Raw genomic sequence first — 23,708 nt, forward strand, 5'->3', positions numbered from 1 at the left:
TCACCCAGCTCACACGCGGTGCAGCCGGCATCCAGACCTGGGCCGGCCTGACTCCGGAGCTCTGTCCGTCATCCCTGCTGCCTCCTGTCGCTGTCCCAGGAATGGTGGGTCTGTGCCTTGCCGTGGCCCAGGCCTGGGTTTCCAGCTGGTTCCCTCCCTCCCCCACCAAACTCTCTTTCCCAGCCACCTGTCTGGGAATCCTGCTCAGCAAGTTCTGGCCCCGGGACGGTTGGGGATGAGGCTCCAGCCTGGCCGGGTTAGGAGTGCTCTGGCGGCCCCCGGCCAGAGGGTTTTCAGGTGCTTCAGCTGGCCCCCATCCTTGCAGGCCCTGGGGCTCCATCTGGCCTGCAGGGAATGGCAGAGGACTTGGGAGGATCACAAGTTATCCTGCATGAGGCGACGCATGGTGGGAATGCTGGCTCCTCCTCAGCTCGGCATTCGAGGCCTTCTGCTCTGGAACCTGGCCACGTCTCCTGCTGCGCCCTTCTGCCAAGCTCCTCCCCGGCCTCCTCGTCTTCAGCCCTCATTCCAACCTCTAGGTTTTTACTTATCTGTTCCCCTCTCTCGCTGTCCTTTCTAGTTTTTGCTGAATGTGAAAACCCATCTCTCAAGACCCTTACTGCCTAGCCTGGCTGCTCCTGCCCTCGATGCCCTCCTCCTTTGGAAGTGAGGGGTCTGGGCTGGGTACGGAGTCACCAGGCTTGCGTGATTCAAGCTGGAGGTCAGCAGGTCAGCTCTGGAGGCCTGTGGCTGAGGACAGGCAGGCCCTCAGGATTAGAGACCATGCCAAGGACATGGAGAGCTGAGGCCACAGACAAAACCCCAGTTATAGGCATTGGGCAGCTGGGCCAGAGCAAGGTCTGTAGCCAGGCCATTAAAACAGCCAGGCTCCCTTGGGCAGGTTGCATAGCCCCTTCAGGCTGCAGTTTCTCCACCTGTAAAATACAGAGGTCGTTCTAAATGACTACCAGTCCCTTCCCAGCTCTGACTTTCCAGGAGGCTAAGAATTCTGGGCTCCACCTCCCAGAGGCACCGTGGGAGTCAAGTCAGGCCCTCCCTCTCTCTCCTTGCGCATCGTCGGCCCAGCTCCTCTCCAGGACATGTGTGGGCTCTCCTGACAAGGGTGCTGTCACCAAGCAGGCAGGAGCCTAGGGAGGGGGTCTGAAGAGCTTCCTGCTACCTCCACTCAGGGTCCCTCAGCCACTCTCATTCATTTATTTAGGACACAGTGATCACGCCCTGCCTGGGGTCGCTGCTGGTGCTGGGCCCCTGTGAACCATTATTGGCTTGGTAGACTTACCCAGCCCTCTCACGGGTGCAGACCTGTGGGTGCCGCCTCTTTAAGGTGTGCTTGCTTGGGCTGGCGGGTTGCCCTCTTCTCCAGGCCTTTCTCTTGGCCGTCTGTCTTCAGGAAAGGTGCACTCGGAGAAGAGATGCTCCGCCAGGCTGTGGGGCTGGAGCAGGGTGGGGGCTAACTTGGATGGTGTAGGGGCACTGTGGAGCGGGGTGGGTGAGCCGCTGCTGCGCTGCATGGGCCTGGGGCTGGGTGGGGGTGTTTGCAGTGGTTGCTGTGGGGGCTGCAGGGGTGGTTGCTGGAGGAGTCTCACCCCTGGTGACTCTTGTCATCCTATTGCCCGGGGCGTTTCACAAAGGGCAGCCTGCTGGGCTCTGTCCCTCAAGACTTTGATTCCTGGATCTGGGGGCAGTAATGATGGTTGCTCCATTCTTGGGTGTTGCTAGTGCTCAGTGAGGGAGGACCTGCAGTGGGGCCTGGGAGATGGGGGGGGCTCCTGCTGCTCGGGGTGGCCCTCCTGCCACCAGCATCAACATCACCTGAGCCCTTGATAGAAGTGAAGAGTTTCAGGCCCCACCTGGACCTACTGATTCAGAGTCTGAATTTTAACAAGGTCCCCAGATGAGTCACGCGCACACTGGATTCTGAGAAGAGCAGAGGCAAGCAGCAGGCCCCGGCGGAGGTGGGGCTGAGGACGCAGAGCCGCCTGGGGGAGTGTGCAGGTTGGCAGGGCTTCACCAGGGATTCTGATCTTTCCTTGTGCCCAGGACGTTGGCGTCAGGGTGAGGGGCCTGGGGGTGAGGCCCCAGCTCAGTGAATGGCCATCTGTCCAGTTGCTCAGACCTGAAGCCTGGCATCGTCCTTGATTCCTCTCTCTCCCTCACGAATCAGCAAATCCTGTTGTCTCCATGCTGAAAACATACCCAGAACCCGACTGTCCCCTCATCTCCACTGCTCCCTCCCTGGATGCGGCCACCATCTTGTCTCCCTGGGTTACTGCCGGCTGTCCTCCCCGCCTCTGCCCTAGCCAGCGCCTTCTCCACACGGCCAAATGCAGGTCAGATGGAGACCCCCGTGCTCTGCTCCCTCTGGCTTCTGGTCCCACTCAGGGCTGAAGCCTGTCCCTCCAAGGTTCTGAGGCCCCATCGGAGCTCCCCACACCCCCCCTCGCACCCGCTGTCCCGCCTCTCTCCTGCTCTCCCCTGCTGGCCTCTGGTTTTCCTGCTTCTGCCTCCGGCCCTGTATGCCCCGTCCGTCCCCCTGGAGACCTTGCCCTCACATACTCCCCCTCACTCCTTCCAGTCTGGACTCAGATGCCGTCCTCTCACATGCACCCCTGCATTCCCTTCCTGGTCGCATTCCTGTTTTCTCGTTGGCCTTTAACACCATCTAACTATATTTTCCTTATTTACTGGGTTTCTTATCTGTTTCCCCAGCTAGAATATAAGCTCCACCAGGGCAGGGATTTTTGCCTCTTTTTTAAAAAATTATTTTATTGAGGTCATATTGGCTTATAAAATTGTGTACATTTCAGGTGTATATTATTACATATAAGCTTCTGTATAGACTGCATCGTGCTCACCACCAATAGTCTAGTTTTTATGCATCACCATACATATGTGCCCCTTTACGCCTTTCGCCCTCCCCCCACCCCCTCCCCTCTGGTAACCACAAATCTGTTGTCCTTTACCCATCGTTCTACACTTGGAACCTACGACAGGGCCCGGCACACCGTGGGTGCTAAGTAAATATTTACTGAGAGAATGGATAGGAGGCCAGGGCTCCAGACCCAGGCAGACATTGGCGCCTCGCCTTTGAGCCTGTTACTGGCCAGCCCCCTCCTTCTTTAGGGCACCCGGGAACATAGGGCGTCCATCCCCCAAGCCTGGAGCGGTGATGGAGAGGCCGAGGCTGAGGCAGTGCTAGGAGGGCTGCAGTGCACTGACCAGGGGGCCGAGGGCAAACCCCAGTCAGGGCAGAGTTCCACCTGCCACTGTCCCTGCCCAGGGCCGGATGAGGCTCTTTACATCCTCTCCCCCCCCCCCCAACCATCTCCAAACTCACCCTTCACTCCGCGTCAGCCCACCACTACCCACAACCACAGCTCAGACGCCAGGAAACTCTTTTCCAAAACCAGGGTGCACAAGCTCTTAGGATGGTGACATTGTAGGGACACTGGGTTTCCGGGGCCACTTGGTTCAGCCTCACGCCCAAGTCTGACTTCTCTTGGAACCGTGTCTCCTGAGGGACGGCCAGGCTCTTTTTCTCGCTTCCCCTCTCCCTGCCCCTCCCCTTCCTGTCCACCTGCTCCCCTCCTTCTCCCATCCCGTTGTCGCTTCTCCTTCACCACCTGTGTTTCTGGGAAGTCCTAGGCATTAGTTACTGGCTTTCATCACGGACTCTTCCCTCGAAGGCCTACGATGCTTTTTGTCCCGAATCCCCCGCTTCAAGCCTCAGTTATGTGTTCAGTAGAAAGTGGGTAGGCTTCCAGGCCAGCCCCCACTTCCTGGCTACCCAACCTTGGCTCTATGACCTGGAGCCCCGTTCTCTCATCTAGAGCCAGGAGGCCCGCGTTCGAATCCCAGCCCCACCACTTCCCCGCTGTGTGACCTTGGACAAGTTCCCTAACCTGTCTGTGCCTCAAGAGGGATATTAATAGCACGTGACTCATAGGGAGGTTGGGAAGATTGAATGTGTTAAGCACTTAGCCCAGAACCCAGAACGTAATAAGTGCTTAATTATCATGGGTTCCATTACTGTCCTTTTACCAGCACTCAGCTCTGGAAGATCCAGTCGCTCACCTGTCCCTGTCTGCTGCCTTCTTTCAGCAACCGACCCTCCCTTCAAATACCTCTCTGGGGGTCACCTCGCCTGCCTTGGCCCTGGGGCCCCCTCCTTCCAGAGTTTGTCTCCCAGGGGCCAGATTTCAGGGATGTCACCCTGGGAGGCAGGCCTGGATTCTGTCTGGTTTTGCCACAAGCCTGCTGTGTGTCATGGGCAGGTCACGGCCCCCTCTGAGCCTCAGTCTCCTCATCTGTCGTAATGGTCTGCTCGTCCCTGCTCTGCCTCACTTCCCAGGTGTGCTGGGGCGTGAGAGAAATGGATGATGGAACTTCCACTTGCAGGTGGAAAGGTAGGGAGGGCCACTGCCATCAGGCTCTGGCCAGGGCCAAGCACGGGGACCTGAGATGCTGACAAGTGTGCCAGTGCGGTGGGGCTGGTGGGTGGGGACCGTGCATCACAGCTCAGGGCCTTGAAACGTCTCCTCTTTATGGGGGATGCTCAGGCACAGGGGCAGTGGCGGCAGAAGCCAGGCAGACCCCAGGAGCCACTGGAGTCTGGGGGCTAAGGCCTGGGGATCATGTGGGTGCGAGGGGGCGGTGCCCGCTCTGGGGCTGGGCTGCCCCGCCAGGCTGACGCCAGGCTGGGTGGGGACAAGCTAATATTAGCTGGGGCAGCCCCAGGCAGCTGAGCTCAGGGGGCCTCAGGAGCCAGCCTCGCTGTGCCCAGGCTCAGATGCTGCTTTGACGTGGGCCACGGCACCCAACAAAGCTTTCTCAAGCCTGTACAGGGCCTCGGATGCCCCTTCCACCCCGGCCCAACCCAGCCCCTTCCCTGCCGGCCTGGCAGCCCTGCGCCGGCTTCACCCTGGCTCTGGCTCGTGCCCATGAGCCCCTTGCCCACTGCCCAGGGTGTGCCTCCCTCACCTCTTCCCTTCCCATCCCCAGTGCAGGAAGGGACTTCTCTCCCACACCCCTACTCTACACGTAAAGACAGTCCGTGTGGTTCCCCTGCCACGGGCTGCTGTCAGCACTCATTCACTCACGCATGCAGTGGATACTTATTGAGCACCTACGTACTAGGTGGCAGGCACCGCACTGGACACTGGGAATAGAGCAAAGAACAAAACAGGCAAAAATCCCTGCCCTCAAGAGGCTTCCATTCTAATGAAGGGCAAATAAAAAGAAACAAATGGATACGTGGAATATACAGTGTGACAGATGGTGAGAAGTGCCCTGGAGATGTACAATGGCGGGAAGGGTCCAGGAAGTGCTGGGGGTGGCAACTTCAGCTAGCGTGGCAGGGAAGGCCTCCCTGAGCAGGTGATGTTTCAGCAAAGACTTGAAGGAGGTGAGGGAGGGAGATGTGACATCTGAGGGACAGAGGGAGTGGGACATGCAAAAGCCCTGAGAAGGCACGTGCTTGGGGTTCAAGGCACAGCGAGAGGCCAATGTCCAGGGCTGAGCTCAGAGAGCCAGGGGACAGTGGTAGGTCAGAAAGAGCAGAGCAGAGCTCCTTGCAGCCCCACTGGGCTCCTGACAGTGGGTCTTGCCCCTGGGCTCCCGGGGTGTGCCAGCCCAGTGCTGGGCTGTGCTCACGGCTGCGCTGCCCTCACTCCCCTCCCACGGCCACAGGGGCTCTACCTCCAGGGGGCTGGGCCTCAGGGAGGGGCTCCTGCCTCACCATGGTGGGGACCTCTGTCCTTGCCTTAAAGGCCAGCTGTGCCCTAAGGGAACACTGGGACCACACACAGCTGCCACCAGGCTGGGGTTGTGATCTGTTCTCTGAGGGATGTGGGGCTGGAGAGAAATTGGTGACGGAGCCAGAGGCGAGGGGCCCTTCCAGACAAGGGTCTTGTGGGCACTCTGCATCTACACAGCCCTCCCTCACTGCTCTGCTGGGCCTCCCTCCAGGTGTGCTGAGAGACGATGGTTAGCGCGCTAGTTACGGGTCAGACTGGAGCCCGACTGCCTGGGTCCCGACCTGGCGCTGCTGATTCTCAGCTGTGTGGCCCCTGGAGGCCCACCCAGCTCAGCCATAAAGGGGGGCAACAAGAGTCCCTATTCAGGGGGTGCTGTGAGAATGCAATGAGATAAGCTGTAGAAAGCCCTTCACCCGGCGCATGGCCCAGCACAGGTGTTCAAGTTACGCACTGGTATCATTCTCACCATTTGGCACACAAGGCGTCTTTCTAGGATGCTCTGCAGACACTGGCCTCACCCACCTGGGCGTTCTGGGACTATGAACCGAATGTCTACAAAGAGGGTTGCTGTAACCAGAGAGACTCCGGTGGCCCCCTGGGGACCTTCTCTGCCCACAAAGGTGGTAGAGCGGGAAGCTATGGCTCCCTTGGGCCTTGTCCCCAGGGCAGAACTGTGTATATACTTCAGACCACAGCCTCCTGCCAGGGCCGACGACTCATCACTTAGAGATTACCGTTTTATGCTCAACATCAGGGGCTCTCTGAGCAGCCGTGAGCGACATGGTCACCCACTGGGCCACCTGGATCCAGCCAGAGCCCTGGGCTGAGGGCTGGCCTCTCAGAAGCCCACGTGGCTGTCCTCTGCTAGGGCCGGCTCTGGGCAGTGACTTCCTCTCGTGTTGCCGTGGGTACTCCTAACTCTGTCCTGACCAGCCCGCCCCCCTGGAGCCTGGCACTCAGTCTCCTCATCTCAAAGTGTGCATCGTGGTGCCGCCTACCTCTCAGGGATGCTGGGGAATCCACCAGAGGCAGGAAGAGAATTTGTGAGGGAGAAAATATGGGTCAGAGCAGGACCATGTGCAGGAGACCACCGTCTCAAGGGAGTGTGAGGAGGGGACAGGGTGGAGGGGAGAGCACAGGCCTTGGACCTGGCCAGGCCTGGGTGTTGGTCTCCCTGCCTCCGTGTGGCTCAGGCAGGTATCGTCTGGCTGAGTCTGCTTCCTCCTGTCTGAAATGGGATGAGTCCCAGAGGGGCAAAACCCCAGCATGGTGCCTGGCACACAGGAGGCTCTTACGGGGGGCTGGATCTGTCTGCCTGGGGCCCCATCGAACCTGGTCCTGGGTTCAGATCCCCAGGACAGCTGGTGTGAACGAGGCCCTGGCTGAGCCACAGAGACAGGGAAGCAGGCTGTGGAAGCCTCGTCCAGTGGCCCTGCAGCCTCAGGGGCTTGCACCACTGTCACCAATAATATATTTAGTGACGCAAAGGTCAGAAATGCCAGGAACTGGCTTCCTTTCTAGGCCGCAGTAACGGTGTCTCCCGAGGCCTGGCTGTCACCAAGAGGATATTTTTTCCTGTCTGGCAGTCTCTGGATCTGAGTAAGAGCCTCAGAGGGAGAAATTGCTGTGGTTTGCACCGGCTGCCCAGTCTTTCCATGCCCATGGCCCTTCCCAAACCTAGCTGTGCTCCCCTTGGGAACCCTTCCGCCCCACCTCTCCAGGCGGCCCAGCCTTGGCCTCCAGGCACGGCAACTGTGCCCAGCGTGCTCTAACTCCCCTGCCTCCTGCCTTTGCTTATTCTGTTCTCTCTGCCAAGAATGCCCTTTCTTCCTCCTCTGCAATCTGAAACAATCCATCCTTCAAGGCCTGCTTCGACGGCCCCTCCTGTCTGGAGCCTTTCCTGATGCGCCCCCTGAAGAGCTGCCCTCCCGGAGAACTCTTCCTGCCCTGGTCCAGCCGCCCTGTTGAGGTTACCTGTCACCCCGACTCAGCGGCAGCCTCTTAGAGGATAAGGACCAGCTTAAGGAATGGTCATGCCTGTTACATAATATGGCATCAATGAATCTTTGCTGAAGCAACGTGCCTCCCAACATCCCTGGGAGGCGGAAGGATTAGATACGATCCCCACTTTATTGATGAAGGAAAAAATGGCCCAGAGAGATGAATTTATTTGTACAAGACCATCCAGTTAGCAAGTGGTGGAAGAAGGCTCAGCTCCCAGGTCTTTTTGGGGGCGTTAAGAAGGTAACTGGAGCAGTGCCAGTGTCCTTCCTGCACTATGTGCTGTGGTTCTCTGGTGGAGAATGAGGTGGTTGGATGGACCCATGGGTGATAGACAGCAGATGAAAGAATGGATAAAAAGATGGCTGCCCGATGGAGATGGATGAACGGATGGAAGGAAGGGTGCATGATGGATCCCACCTGGTGTGTAGCTTGCTGGATGGGTGAACGAATGGATGGATGTGAGGATCTCTGGATAAATTTCTAGTTGCTTGGCTTCAAGGCAGGAGAGGAAGTCCCACCTCTCATGAAGTGAAAACATCCAGAGGATGGGACTTGGAAGCTGAGGGCTTCAGGGTGGAAGGCAGCGGGGAGCAGCCCAGCCCGCACGTGGAGAAAGTGGGTTTGCCAGAGGCAGGGGGTGGATGGTTTGTGGATGAGGTGGTGGGAGCTGGGGGCAGGGACTGGCCTGGGGACCTGGTCCACTCTCAAATGTGAGTGTCTCTGATGGAGCAGACCCAGGACGGGCTGGAAAGAAGTTGCAGCTGGAGCCATGTGACAGGGGAGGCGCAGGGCCCGGGGTTTTCCAGGCTCCCTGTGGCCACTGGAGGGCAGACAGTGAGTGGGGAATTGGCCTCTGAACCCCAGGCCATGCTGAGCATACCTGGGATTTCAGTCCGTTCTGCGTGGAAGGCCACTCTTCCTCCTCAGGTCCCCAGCCTTGATGAGCGAGCCCCTCACATGGCTCTGGGGGCTGTGCTCAAGGCTGCAGCACAGCCCTGCTGGCTGGGGAGTGCGCCCTCCTGAGGCCCTGGATGGTCCTGGCTCAGGTATCCTGAGGTCCACCATCTTCCCACTGCTTTTTGCCGTCAGTTCCCAGACACTAGACATGAGCTCCAAGGCTTTCGTTCTAATTGCCTAGCAAGGGCCAGTAAAGGGAACAAGGACATGGGTGGCCAGTAGTTGAGCTCAGCAGGCCTGGAGACTCAGATGCTGCTAGGCTGGAGCAATTCTTCTAGCTGGAGTGAAGGGTCTCCGTTTGCACAAGGCACAGTGCCGTGAGCTCCAGGCTCCCTCTGGAAGCCCTGCTCTAGCGTTCCCTGGCACCAGGCTGCACCCCCCACATGCTGGCCCCGGCGATCTCCCTGGGAAACCAGGTCCCAATGAGAGTGTCTGGTGCGCCGCTAACTGCTCATTACAGTCACGGCTGCAGCTAAGTATAGCTCCAGCACACACGGGACCAAGACAACAGGGGAAAGTCTTCCATGAGAAACCTCCATGTGCAAACACGCAAACATCTGCACGCACATGCGCCCCACACTCGTGCATACCGATGCACTGATGGACCCATACCTGCACCAGCACAAAGTTTCATTCATTCTCTCAGGCATTCATTCAATAAATGTTTGTTGAGGGGCTAGGAGAGTGGTTAAGAGCATATGCTCTGGAGTCAGAGCTGGGTTTCAAATTCTGACTCCATCACCTCCTAGGTATATGATCATGGGCAACTTAACCTCTCGAGCCTCAGTTTCCTTCTTTGTAAAGTCAGGATGGAAACCTCAGTATGGACCTCAGAGTTGGTGCAGGGGTGGAGGAGGAGCAGCATGTAAGAGTGCTTGGGACAGGTCTGGCTCAGGACAAGTGTCAATACACAGTAGGTGTCCTTATTCTCATTACTGAAGACCTACTGTGTGCCTAGCTCTGTGCTGGGAGCTTTATTTGAAGCTGTTATTTCAGAGGCGCTTGTGACAAGTGGTGCCTGGTGTGTAACAGGCACTCAGTAAATATTAATGATTGAATGAATGAACAAATGAGTGAAAGCTGTGTCAGTGGAGGACCAATGTCCTTGGAACTTTCTTCTCTCAGGAGGAATCCACTCTCACTTGGCTCTCATCCAGGCTGTGTCTCTGGTAGGATCTGGACATTCTTGTGAGTTGAGGCCACCCCTCATTACGCAGGTGGGGAAACGGCAGCACCGTGGGAGCAGGCACGTCCCAGGCCAAACAGTCGGCAGTCAGTGGCCAAGGCGCAGAGTTGCCACCTTGAGCCAGCCTAGCACAGGAGAGGTACCTGGTCTAGCTGCAGCCCCTGAGCCCCTGAGCCCCTGAGCCTCTGAGCCCATAGCCCTGGTCGGGCAGTGGGGCCCCTGGACTGGCACCAGGCAGGTCCATCTGCCAGGCAAGGGGCTGGAATTCTGTCCGACCTGGGTAGGAAAGAAGCCTCAGGATTGGAAGGTACTGCTGCCGTTCCGACCTTTGAAGAGACCGGCAGCTGAACGGCCTGGGCCATCTCCTCCCTTCGCACCTCCTCAAAAAGAAAGTGACATTTCCTGGTGCTTTTTTAAGCCCAGGCTGGCTGGGCCAGGCCGGCGTGGGGTGGGGAGGGGGCGGGTGGCGCTGGGAGTCACAGCCCGAGCCTCTCCTCACCTTGAGTGATCTCAGGAGGCTGGGAATAGACACGGTCTCATCTCCTTGCCACGTGTCCCAGATTCCAGTTCCGACGCCCAGATTCGAGATTCCACACTCCAGGGCCTGCGTGCAGGTTTTGAATTCCACATTCTGGCGCCAGTTCTGCTCCCTGGACTGGACGCCGGCTGACGGACTCCACAAGGGGCCAGCGCCTTCAGCTGGCCAGCCTGCTGGGAGGAGGACGTCGGCCCCTCTCTGACGGGGAACCTCCGTGCCCTTGTGCCCACTCTGCTCAGTCATTCATGTTCGCAGCCCGTGGGGTTCAGGTCTTTTTTACTGACTGTGCCCATTTTTGTCAAGAGGTGAACGTGATTGCGCCTGCTGCCGGTGTACATGAGTCTGCTGTCAATGAGTGTACCCATTGCCAGTGTAGACATGGATCTGCTCTCAACCACCGTGCCCACTGCTAGTATAACAAACAATCTCTGTGGAGACTGAGCTGATGAGAACGTGGCTGAATGATGAGCAGCTGCGTCTGTGGCTGGTTCAGGCACAGATTCACGAACAGATGTGATCCTTTTACCTGTGTGGGCTTAGCTGTGCTCCTGGTCCCCAAGGGGCCCTCTTCCGCTGCTAGTGCAGGGCTGGGCCTGATGGTGGGGCCAGCGTGATCCCCAGATCGAGCCCCGTCATGGACCTTATATTCTAAGGGGGAAGAGAGACAACAAATAGGAAAACTAAGTAAATTAGAGAGTGTGAAGGCCAACACTCATCCAACTGGACACTTAGAACAGGTGAATGTTCTTGTCTGTCATTTGTACCTCAATAAAGCTGGGAAAAGTTCATGTGTTCAAAATGGAACGTGCTGAGGGGTGCGGGGAGTAGAGGAAAGAAAGTCGGATGAGTGGGGGTGTGGTTGAGACTTTCAGCAGTGGAGAGTACGCCCGTGAGATGGTGTCACGAGGACATTTGGAGAAGGGCGTTCTGGACACAGGGAGCAGCCAGTGTGCGGGCCCTAAGGGGGGCGTGTGTCTGGCGTGTTTAAGGAACGCGTTTGAGGAGGTGGGTGTGGCTGGAGCAAGCGAAGGGGATAGTGGTAGGAGAGGAGCTGAGAGGGGGAATGGAGTCAGATCACATGGGGGCCTGCAGGACATGGTGGGGACCGTGGCTTTTCCTCTGGGAGAAACGGGGAACCAGTACAGGGTTTTGAGCAGAGAAGTGACACAATCAGATTTACATTTTAAGAGGATCGTCTGGCTGCTGTGTGGAAAATAGTCCTCGAGCACGGGAATGCTGGATCCGGGGGAACAGTTCAGAGGCTCTTACCGTAACCCCGGGGGAACCGAAGATGTCTGCGACAGCGGTGGTAGCAGTGTGGGGGGAAGTGGTCAGAGTCTAGGTTTATTTCAAGCTGAGCCAACAGGATTTCCTTTCAGATTAAATGTGAGGTGTGACCGAAAGAGAGGCGTCGAGGATGACTCCAAGGTTTTTGGCAAGAACGTCCTGGAAGGATGGAGTTGCTACCTCGTGAAGAGCAGCAGGCTGCAGGCGGTGGGGGTGGCCAGGAGTCCTGCTGATGTGTTGAGTTGCAGAGAGCTATTAGCCCTTCACCCAGAGATGCTAAGGAGTTGGATGCTGAAGACCTGAGTTCAAAAGGCTGGGCTGCAGATAAACATTTGAGAGTGCGCCGTTAGTGGCATTTGAATGGGTGGTGGTATGTAAGCCTTGAAACTGGGTGAATTGCTCAGGGAACGTGTGTAGATGGAGAAGAGGACCAAGCACTGCCCTCCAGGCTCCCCGATAGTTAGAGGCTGGGGAGAAGAGGTTGGCAAGGACGTTGAGAAGGAGCAGGGAGTGAGGTAGAAGGAAGATCAAGACTGCGGGGCTCTGGGAAGGGTGACCAAAAGGAGGGAGCGATCAGCTGTCTGAGCTGCTGCTGGTCAGGAACGTGAGGACTGGGCATGGTTCCTGTTCTTTCCCCCCCAGAACGCTCTTCCTGGGACCGTCTGTCTCCCTAGCTGATTCTTACAGATCCTTGCAACCTCTGCACACTTGTCACTTCCTCCTGGGAGCCACTCTGACCCCAAGACTTGTTAAAGGCCCCTCAATGCCTTGCGCATTCCCCTTGAAGCCCTCGCCACCTCTTATAGGTACACTCTTACTTGTATGGTTATTTGATAGATGTCAGTGTCGCCTGCCAGGAGCTGTGGCTGGTCTGCTCACTCTGTCCTCGCTGCCCTGCACAGGCCTGGGAGAAGGCGTAAATATTTGTTGGAGGGAGAGCAGGTGGGCAGTCAACTGTCGTCCCACCTGGGCTGTGCCACTGCCCTCCCTGAGCTGTCCCTCTTGGGGCCATCTTTTTATTCCCCTCCCCCCAACACACACATGCATGCTGTATACAGTTGTCCCTCCATATCCGCAGGTTCTGCATCCGCAGATTCAACCAACCGCAAGTCAGAAGGCCTACGATGGTTGTGTCTGTACTAAATAAGTATGGACTTTTTTCCTTGTCATTATTCCCCGAATGATACAGTATGACAACTATTTACATAGCATTTCCGCTGTGTTAGGTAATATATGTAATCTAGAGATGATCTGAAGTGTATGGGAGGATGTGTGTAGGTTATATGCAAATACTGTGCCATTTTATCTAAGGGACCTGAGCATGCACCGGGTTTGGTGTCTGCAGGGGGTCCTGGACCCAATCCCTCACGGATACTCAGGGACGGCTGTATCTATACATGCACATGCCTGCCCTGTTGGGAATTAGGACCCTGACTCGATGCAAAAACATAAGTGGGCATTGGGGGGGATTTTCCCAGTGGATTCCTAGTGGACACACGGTGGAGCTTGGAGCCTTGATTTTCTCATCTGCTAAATGGGGGCAGTCAAGACTGTCCCGCTAACGGCCCAGCTGTCGATGTGTGTATGTGTGCGTGTGTGTTGTTCCTATGGGATTCAGCGTGTGAAGGTGTTGTAAACTGTGGACAGCCGTGCCCGATGTCAGCATGAGGGGAAGACTACTGTCTTCCTCCCAGGGCCACTGGGTGTATGCGAGAGAGATTTACAGATGGTAGCCCTGGCGCATAGTGGTTTCAGAGGCAGAGACCTGGTTTCAAATTCTGCATATCACTTCTGAGCTATGTGGGTTTTGGTTTTTTTGCATGTCTTAACCACTTCGAACCTCAATTTTCTTATCTGCAAAATGGAGGGTGAAAACCCTCAGAGAAGTTTTTAAAGGTAATGGGATGCTGATGTAACAGCAGTCATGGTTACTTTATAGCAGAAGTCAGGGAGGCTCAACAAAGTGGATACTCCCGCCACTGAGGCGGTCGTGAGGACTGAAAAGGGTAAAGCGCAGTCCGCTTAGCCGCACGCAGCGGGTGCTTAAAAAATTAGGCTCTGAACCAGGCCAGGGAGCCGCCCAAGAAAGGGAGTGCGAGTGGAAGCCAGAGGAAGCCTGGCCTGCAGGAGGGGGCGCTCAGGGGGGTCCTGAGGCCCATCTGCAGGCGTGGGCAGGGCTGTCACAGGGAAGATGAGGAGCGGGTGTGTTCTGGTGACCCCAGAGGGCAGAACTGGGATTGCTGGGAGAAAGGGGCGGGGAGACTGTCTTAAACAACAAATGAATGCCCGTCCCTAAAGCTGTCCAAAGACAGAGTGAGTGGTTCGGGAGCTCCCCATCGCTGCCCATCACCAACGGAGGCATCTGCCCCAGCGTCACTGCACAGGGGATTATGGAACTGCCCCCGGGGAGGCCTCTGTAGCCTAGAGAGGGTGCCTTCCTACTCCCTTCCTGATTGTGGAGTCTCAGTGATGAATTTCTTATTACAATCTGTGGCACAAAAAGGTTCGAGACACACCTAAAAGAGAATCCTTAGAAATAAAGAGGGAAGGAAAAATGAGAGTAGTATGATGAAGAGAAGAAATAGTGATGCTTCAAACCCAGGAAAAAGATTACTCCAGACTTGAGTACGAAATTTAGCTGAGCTCCCTGGCAGGCAGAGCAAAAGAGGAAATATGAAGGGTTCCGGGACTCTTCATTTACTAACAGAAAAGTAGACAAGTGCACCAGGAGACACACAATCAGACACAGTTCTAAGACCTGAACTAGAAGAGGAATTTCCTGTGTGGAAAACTGGTAATTCTCAGAGTTTAAGTTGCTAGTGGAGGAAGGTGTTTACTGTCCCATCTCCAGGAGGGACTCTCAGGTCACAGGAGCGGGTGGGATGTTGGCTCCTGATGGGCTCCCTGGGGTCCTGACACCCATCCTTCCTGGCCTGTGGGACTGAAGGGCACTCTAAGACAACACAGCCCCGCTCTCCTGAGGCACTCAACCTGTCCTTCCTACCCAGCCTCATTTCCTCCCAGCCAGGCAGCGGCTCACCTGGAAACCCTGTGGAAGTGGGCGTGCAAAGGTCCCGTCCCCCTGAGGATAGCATGTCCCTCACCGGCTGGAGGCCGTGGTGCTGGGTCTTGGGCTGTGGCCCCGGGAAGCAGGCTCTGAGGGCCAGGCTGTTGGCCTGAGTCTCCCAGGTGCCTCCCAGTGCAGTGTCCTCTGTTCCATGGCCGTCAGATTCTAGGCTTTTCTGTGTCTGAGACACTCTGATCCTAGGTGCTCTGTTGTGATGGGAGAGGACCAGGTGGGAGGAGCCCCCGAGGGTCAGAGGTGAAAGGTTGGCGTGGGGACTGCAGCCAGGTGCTTGAACCCCTCCATCTTACCTTCTGTGTGTTGTTTCATTTCACCATCACAACCCCCGAGAGGCAGGGCCTGTGATCACACCCCCTCCCTGTCCAGGAATGAAGGCTCACAAAGGGCGGTGAACTTGTCCGGGGTCACCAGCCGAGCCAGGCGCCACACTTCAGCTTGGTCTGACTTCGAAGTCCTGCCGTCTCGGCTGCAGCTGCTGCCTCCTTTGGCAGGAGGGACCGAGCTGTTTCTGACCTGGATCTGGAAGGCAGGCGGCTGGACAGCGGAGAGGGCCCGGAGCGGGTGGGAGGCAAAGGCTATGAGGCTGCCATCATGGAAGCCCCGTGCCAGCCCAGCACTGACGTTCCGGGAGAGCCTGGGCCTCACTCTGCTGCACCTCTGGCCGGTCCCTCCCCTCCTGGGCCTCCTCTTCTCCTTCCTGGGCCTCCTCTTCTCCTTCCTGCCCCACGGGTGGCTTTTGGACTGAAAACCTCTGAGGGCTTCCTCTGTCCTGATGTTCTGGGTTCCTAATGACCATGTTTTCACAAGTCCAAGGTACAATCGATTTCAGACATGCCTTGAGCTAAATAACAGTGTGTTGGGGACATGGGAAGAAATGCTATTTTAAGGGTGTGTACATTTTATGACATATTTTCATTTCTAAAATGTGAAAAAATGTGCATCTTGGAGTGAAAGCAACATGGGAACCTCTGCCATCTCCACGTTTGCCAGCTGAACTGTGGGGCAGCCCTTTCTGGCTGTGACCTGGGTCTGGGGTCATGAGTGAATTCTGTGCAGTGGGCTCTTGTCTCTCTGGGAGTCTGGGCTCCTTGAGGCCTGGGCGCTCCTTGTCTGGCCCTGGTTCCCCTGCTGCCCTGGCTGCATCCTGGGACTGAGAGGGTCAGTGTGGTGCGATGAGCGGGTTCGGAGCTGGGCGCAGCCTTGCCTTCCCCTGGGCTGGCTCAGTGCCTCTTCTTGCTCCCACCCTGTCTGTCCTCTCTCAGTCAGGGACAGTCCCGGAGAGAGGGGCACCCAGCCCCCAGCCAGTGACCACCTCTGGCATGGAAAAGGGTCAGGGCCCTGGGCTGGGTCTCAGCTCAGAGAACACGTGTCCAGAGAGCCAAGCCAGACCCTGATTCCCTTAGGAGATGGCCCAACATGTGCGCACACACACACACACACACAATCACACCCCATGCATGTCCTTATATACACACACACAATCACACCCCATGCATGTCCTTATATACACACACACAATCACACCCCATGCATATCCTTCACACACACCCATATCAAACCCCATGCATGTCCTTATACACATACAGTCACACCCCATGCATGTCCTTATACACACACACACAATCACACCCCATGCATGTCCTTCACACACACACATACACCATACCCCACGCATGTTCTTCCACACGCAATCACACCCCATGCATGTCCTTATCCATACACACACAATCACACCCCATGCATATCACACATATACACCATACCCCATACATATCACACACACACACGCACACACATTTCTGCCACCTACATGAACCACATATCCCCCCACAGTGACCACTTACACAAGCCTTGTACACATGCCTCGTTTCAGGTCACATAAACAGGTGACACACCTTCACCGTGTACACACCTACTCCACATTTACACACTGTCTCCCCCTCCCCCCCCCACTCTCCCCAGCACACAGACTTTTCCCAAACAGGCGCCCACACGGCCATGCTCTCAGCACACACTCTCACACACTTTTGCTCACACCCTCCATGCAGCACCGTGGAGAGCTCCTCCCGCTCGCTGCTCCCTGAGCTGGGTGCCAAGAGGGGAGGATCAGTGAGAAGGATGGGGGCCAGGACCCAGAAGCCGGATGGAGTGCTTGGGACCCTGCCACGCCTCTCAGGGTTGATGGTGGAGGCATTTATTTTTGGACTGAAAAAGGGACTGGACCCTAAAGAGCCCCCTGTCCCATCTCCTCCCTGGAAGCCCTCAGCCAGACCAGCGTGCCGTGGGCATGCCCAGTCCAAAGGAGTCCAGACGAGTCTAATTCAGTTTCCAAAGTCAACTCGACTGACAATTTATTTAGGCCAATTGGCCATCCCGCCTGCTCTGCATCACTGACTCCGCATGGATTAACTCAAACGCTGCACGCCCCCACTGGGCAGATTTAATTAGGCGGAAAAACTGACCTGAAGCCTCTGGGGTCCTGGGGCCTGGACACCAGCCAGGGCTCCCCTAATTAGCCCCACTGCCTGCAACCTTGCTGGGTCTCAGAATCCTCAGAAGGGACCAGCTCCAACCCTCACTGTACCGATGATGAAGCTGAGGCCCAGAGAGGGGAAGTGACTTGCCAAGGTCACACAGCGAGTAAGCGGCCAGACCAGAATGTCAGTCCCTGCACCACGTTACAACCATCGCCTTGTTCCTGGAACGCCAAACTGCAAGAACAGATCCGCACGGCAAACCGCTGAACGGTTCCAAAAGGCAAGCACAATTTTCTACAGATGACTGTGGCATAAATGATTTATAAATGAAAGTCATAGCACATATTGGTCATTTTAATAGATAGTAAATTGTCTTCCTGATTTATGGTTTCAGGGGTGGGGTTACGATAAAAATAACTTGGTGATTTATAAAATATTCTTCCTAAGTCAACAGATCGTTAGTAGGTTTGTCTGACTTTACAGCCAACAGCCTCACCACCCTGGTTACCATAGAAATGGGATGCCTTGCTCTGTTGCCATGGCTACCATTTTCTAGAACACAATTGGTGGGTCTCTCACAGTTTGTGATTTGGTTCTGGGGGAAAAAAGCCAGAAACTACCAGCTTGGGTTTATGCTGCATTGTCAGGCGATCTTGCCTGTGTTGTCTTGAAATTTCACAGGGTGGTCACTGAGGTGGCCAGGCTGGGTGACAGGTGCTCCTGGGCTGCTGGGCAAAGCTCCCTTTGTGCCCCTCATCAAACTAGCTGCCCAGGAGGGACTGGCCTCACAGCTGGCTTAGATTCTAGTGTACGGGGCATAGTCACTGCAGAGGGGCCTGGGGACAGGAGGCATGGTCTGGCGGGTGGCAGGAAATCAGGAAACGTATGCATGGTGGGCAGGCCCTGGGGACGGGAAATCCAGACGCTGGCACTGTCTCAGCAGGGAGGCAGGCAGAGGAGGCAGAGGCGAGGCGGGCTGGAGCTGCCATCCTGTGGGAGAGACAGACACTGAGTCAGTCACACCCAGTGGGGGCGAGGTGGGCAGAGGAGGGGCCGGCCGGGTGGCAGTGCCTGGGGTCTGTGCTATTCGTGGTGGAGATGCTGTGTGGTGACCACTGCTGCACCATCCGTGTGCTCTGAGATGTATGCGCCGGTGCCCTGTGGGGCTGCGGGGCTGTGCGCCTGGCCGTGCAGCACCTGGGTGTTTATGCCTGGTGGCGGTGACGTGCTACAGGACGCTCCAGGTGCCCCTGTGTTCTCTATGTATGTGTGTTGGGGACACCGTGCTGTAGTTTGTGTGGCCACGTGCACAGTGTATGTGGTTAGGGAATGGGCTAGGTGTGTCTCTGGGTAGTTGTGTGTGTCTGTGGGTGACTGGTCTGTGGGTGACTGTCCCGTGTCCTCTGGGTTACTGGGGATTGGGGGGTAGACAGCTCACATGGAGCTCCCTGCTCTTGCCAGCAGCCCCTACTGGGGGTGACAGCCCAGGGTTACTGCAGAGGGGCTCCCAAGGCTTGCTGCCCTGGGCCTGCCCAGCCGAGGTTCCCTTCCTGCCAGGGGTCAGCAGATCCCAGGAACTTCCCCTCCCCATCACAGACCCCCTCCCTCTGGCTGGGTCCTTGAACAAGTTAAGGTTATCTCTCAGCCTGCCGTCTCTAGATCTGAGAGGAGGTGGGCCAGGTGGGGATGCAGGCTAGCCCACCAAGGCTACGGTCCATTGATTCCCCGAGGAAGGCGGGGCAGTATCCATGTCCCCCGGGGCTGCTGCTGCCCCAGGTGCTAGTAAGTCCCAGCAGCGAGGCCCAAGAACGATCCAGGCTTGGCTGGGCTCCACCCTGTGGATCCGGGCACCCCGCTCTCTCCCTCTCTGGAGACAGCATAGCCTGCCCTCAGGCAGTCTGGGCTGTGGGTGCCAAGCTCCAAGATGGAGCCACAGACACAATCAGGGCCAGCTACCTGGTAGCTGATACTTTTAGCCCCAAGAGCTTAGGTAGGTCTGATGGTGGAGAGCTTGGCTTCCGGAGCTAGATACATTTGGGTCCAAGTCTCAGCTTCATCACTAGCCTTAAACCCTTGGTTTAGTCCCCTAACCTCTCTGTACCTGGGTTTCCTTTTTGGCACAATGGGGTACAACTACCTGGGAGGGAAGGGAAGAATGAATGAATGTATGATGTATGGAAGAGAGAGAGGGAGGGAAGGGAGGAAGGAACAAAGAAGGGAAGGAAGGGAGAGAGGGAGGGAAGAAGGATGAATGAGTGTGTGGATGAGAGGGAGGGAGGGAGAGAAGACAGAAGGAAGGAAGGATGAGTGGATGGAAGGGAGGGAGAAAGGAAGGATGGATGATGGATGGGAAAAAGAAAGGAAGCATAGGTGGATGGAAGGAAGGATGCATAGGGATCACACTTGAGAGTAGTCTAGGATAAAAGTTTTGAAAATTACACAGTGCTCTCAAACCTACAGGACTGTTAGCTACCATCGTGATTGGCTTGGGCAGATCTCCTGTTTCTGGGCCTCAGGCTTCCCAGAGCCTCCATTCTGTAGCATGTAGTGTCTGGGGCCGGGTAATCCCTGAAGGCTACTCTTACACTGACATTCTGAAGTGCTGACTTTGTCCCGTCCCCCACTCCCCGCCCCTTCCCCCAGCCCAGAATGTGCCTTGGAAGGTCCATATTGGTTTCTAAATCCCTGCCAGGTTGGGGACCAGGTCCCATGGCCATGGTCAACCCAGACAGGGCTGTTCTGGGACTTCCAATGCTGCCCATCCCCTCACCAGGGGATGCAAACTAAAGAATTTGCCAGAAGCAGCATGGCTGCTTCCCACTGCAGATACAGGGGGAGACTTGGCATTCCTGGAAGTATTCTGTGGGGGCAGCTCTATAGACCAAAGGCGCCACCCGTTCCAGACTGTAGCCCAGGGCTACCTCCAAGGGGCTGGCCCTGTTCTGGCCATGGTCTGTCATGGGAGAAAGGGGACCCAGAGGGGAGGGGAGCAGTGGGAACATGCAGGCGGGAATGACCAGCTAGGTCCCTGGAGGACAGCTGATTGACCGGGATTCCGTCTGCCCAGGGCGGTGCCCACGGAGGCCATGATATGTTGGAGTTCCAGGGGGACCCAACTGGAGGCTGTAAGAAGAGTCCTTGCCTGGAATTCAGTCTGAGAAGGAGGGTTTGAAACTCAGACAGCTGCTTGCTTCTTTTTCCTCGGGTGCCAATGTCTGCTAGGGGCTAGAGAAGCCCATGGGGTCATCAGATGGGGCCATCAAACCAAGCTAAAGGGTCTCCTGAACCTTTCTCCAGGGGGCTCAGGGCCAGAGCAGGTGGTGTGGACAGGCTGGGTTATCCTGGCCGTTTCCGTCTCACTGATGGGGTCTGAGAGGAGCAGGTACCCACAGATGTCTGGAAAGCCCCAGCCCCCCAGCAGCTCCTCCTCCCTCCCACCCGCACCCCTCCCCTGGGGCTGGCAGGCAGCAGAAGGGGATAAGCAGACTCTGTTGTTTATGGTGACTTTGAGGACCCCCTGGTCCAATTCTCCTAATGCTTGAACCCTCAACACAGTATCTCTGATAAATGACCATTTAGCCTCTATTGAATACCTCCAAGGATGGGGAACTCACTTCAGGTTTGTGGTGTGAGTTCCTAGGAGGATAGAGAGAGGGGCTAAAAAAATGTCATATAAGACCTGGAGCAGATACACATCTTCTTCGGTTCTAGATAGGCTAGAAAGAGAGCCCACAAGTGGGGCACAGATCCGTGAGAAGGAGAACAAGTAGACTGGAGTAGGAAGGAAGACAGATGGAACATGAAGCCTTGGAGGGGCCTGAGCCCACCATGGCTGCCCACTCCCGTTTCTTTGCCAACTTCAGCCCCAGCAGGCCAGGTCACTTTGATTAGTCAGCATGGGCTAAGTGCTTTAATAAATCACCCCCAAACTGCAGTGCTTAACACAGCAGAAGGTTGTTTTCACTCAGGTGACAGTTCAGTGAGGGCATTTCGTGGATGTCTTTCTTCTTTAGGGACTCAGGCCCCTTCCTTCCGGTAGCTCTGCTGGCCCCAGGCCTTAGCATTTGACTGGCAGTCAGGAGAAGAAAGCGAGCGTGGGAGATTGAGTGGGAAGGTTTTATGAGTCAGCTTGGGCATTAGTGCGCACCCCTTCTGTGCACTGGCCACTGACCGCAGTCCCATGACCCCACCCAACCCCAGGGGAGGCTGGGAGATGTAGTCTAGCTGCAGATCCAGGAGGAAAGGTAAGGCCTCTGTGAAAACAAAGCAATCTGTCACAGCCCCTTCCTTCCCCAAGCCTCCTCACCCCGTGCCCTGAGGAGGGAAAGGTGGCCTGTCGGCTTGGCCCATGTTGGAGGGAGCATTGTGCAGGCGTCTTCCCCGGGCCTGGCCTCTGCCTGGACCCAGCACAAAGGCACCCCAGGTTTCTCGCTCTGGGTGGGAGGGCCTCCCCTCTGACACTGTGTGTTTCTCCCCCACAGTATGTGGCTTTTGCCTCCCTCTTCTTTATCCTGGTCTCCATCACCACCTTCTGCCTGGAGACCCACGAGCGCTTCAACCCCATCGTGAACAAGACGGAGATCGAGAATGTTCGGAATGGCACGCAAGTGCGTTACTACCGGGAAGCAGAGACGGAGGCCTTCCTCACCTACATCGAGGGCGTCTGCGTGGTCTGGTTCACCTTCGAGTTCCTCATGCGCGTGGTCTTCTGCCCCAACAAGGTAGAGTTCATCAAGAACTCACTCAACATCATTGACTTTGTGGCCATCCTCCCCTTCTACCTGGAGGTGGGCTTAAGCGGCCTGTCTTCCAAGGCTGCCAAGGACGTCCTGGGCTTCCTGCGCGTGGTCCGCTTCGTGCGTATCCTGCGCATCTTCAAGCTGACCCGCCATTTTGTGGGCCTGCGGGTCCTGGGCCACACTCTCCGCGCCAGCACCAATGAGTTCTTACTGCTTATCATCTTCCTGGCTCTGGGCGTCCTGATCTTCGCCACTATGATCTACTATGCTGAGAGGATAGGGGCACAGCCCAATGACCCCAGCGCCAGTGAGCACACCCACTTTAAGAACATCCCCATTGGCTTCTGGTGGGCCGTGGTCACCATGACAACGCTGGGCTATGGAGACATGTACCCACAGACGTGGTCCGGCATGTTGGTGGGAGCACTGTGTGCACTGGCGGGTGTGCTGACCATCGCCATGCCCGTGCCTGTCATCGTGAACAATTTCGGGATGTATTACTCCTTAGCCATGGCTAAGCAGAAACTACCAAAGAAAAAAAAGAAGCATATTCCACGGCCACCGCAGCTGGGATCTCCCAATTATTGTAAATCTGTCGTGAACTCTCCACACCACAGTACTCAGAGTGACACATGCCCGCTGGCCCAGGAAGAAATTTTAGAAATTAACAGAGCAGGTAGGAAACCTCTTAGAGGCATGTCGATCTGACCTTTCACCTCCGCCCCCTGTAGCGATGATTCCAGATTCAGTCAGACTGCTTCCTTAGTTCCGTGGGCGACCCTGGACCCCGCCCTCAATCTTGAGGTGTGGTGCCTGGGGGCCCAGGGAGATGCTGGGCAGCCAAATTCACATGGCGAGAGCCTGCTAGAGGAACCTCACTGGTGGCCCTGGGTAAGGAGGTTGACGTGCTGGTCTTGTGAGGTTCTGAAGAGATGACTCGGCCCTCAAGGTTGCTAAGGACTCTCTTAGCAGGAGCCTGGGGGGCTGCTCCTTGGTGGGCAGGAGTCAAGCGTGAGTCTCTGACTCAGGCCGCTGACCCAGTGTCGGGGCAGGATGGGGGTGAGTGTGATTTTGAAACGCCAGACAGCTTTTGCTTTGGTCTTTACACGGCTCCCTTCAGGCTGTGCGGACCGCACAAATGGTGCATGGGATCTGGCAGGAGGGTCCCTGCAAAGGCAGTAGCAAGGATTCTCACCCCCGACAGAGCCTGTCTCCATAGCTGAGTAGAACTCCTGCTCTGATTCCGGCTGCCTAGCTCCAGGTGTGTCCTGGGAGACGCCTCCAGCCCTCTGTAACAAGCTTACTTACCCCATAGCATGCCGAACCAACTCATCTTCTACCACCACTCTAGAGTTTAGCGTTTATCTTTAGGAACCTGTTGGAGTGACTCTAGCTTTCACGTTGTCTGTTTGGGTTGATGGTCGAGTGGGAGTTTCTGGTGGCCTTCTGATGGAAGCGGCTGGTGAGCCAAGGACTGGAGGGGGCCACCACCCCGGGCAGCTTAGACGAAAGCGCTGCAGACCAGCAGCCGCCTCCCACCAAGGGTTCTCCCCATTTCCGGCGGTAGGGACTGCGGCAGCAATACGTGACATCCCAACCAGTGGGCAACCACTTCCCGGTGCATTCGGTGGGCATCGGGGAACGGGGAGGGGGCCATG

At 56.4% G+C, this 23,708-nt stretch overlaps 2 protein-coding genes across 6 annotated transcripts in view; one reads left to right on the plus strand and one right to left on the minus strand.

Annotated features, from left to right (window-relative positions):
- KCNC1 (potassium voltage-gated channel subfamily C member 1) overlaps positions 1–23,708 on the plus strand; it is a 40,832-nt gene that overhangs the window by 7,445 nt on the left and 9,679 nt on the right. For both annotated transcript variants that reach the window (XM_070624399.1, XM_070624400.1), the window contains exon 2: positions 21,793–22,726. In XM_070624399.1, the coding sequence (XP_070480500.1) occupies positions 21,793–22,726 (934 nt within the window). The remainder of the gene's footprint in view (positions 1–21,792; positions 22,727–23,708) is intronic.
- Positions 17,645–23,708, minus strand: part of SERGEF (secretion regulating guanine nucleotide exchange factor) — a 229,504-nt gene continuing 223,440 nt past the window's right edge. For all 4 annotated transcript variants that reach the window (XM_070624439.1, XM_070624441.1, XM_070624438.1 and 1 more), the window contains one exon: positions 17,645–18,301. In XM_070624439.1, coding sequence (XP_070480540.1) covers positions 18,186–18,301 — 116 coding nt within the window. In that variant the 3' untranslated portion in view covers positions 17,645–18,185. The remainder of the gene's footprint in view (positions 18,302–23,708) is intronic.

Source organism: Equus przewalskii, chromosome 6, assembly GCF_037783145.1.
Source record: "Equus przewalskii isolate Varuska chromosome 6, EquPr2, whole genome shotgun sequence".
Classification (NCBI taxonomy): domain Eukaryota; kingdom Metazoa; phylum Chordata; class Mammalia; order Perissodactyla; family Equidae; genus Equus; species Equus przewalskii.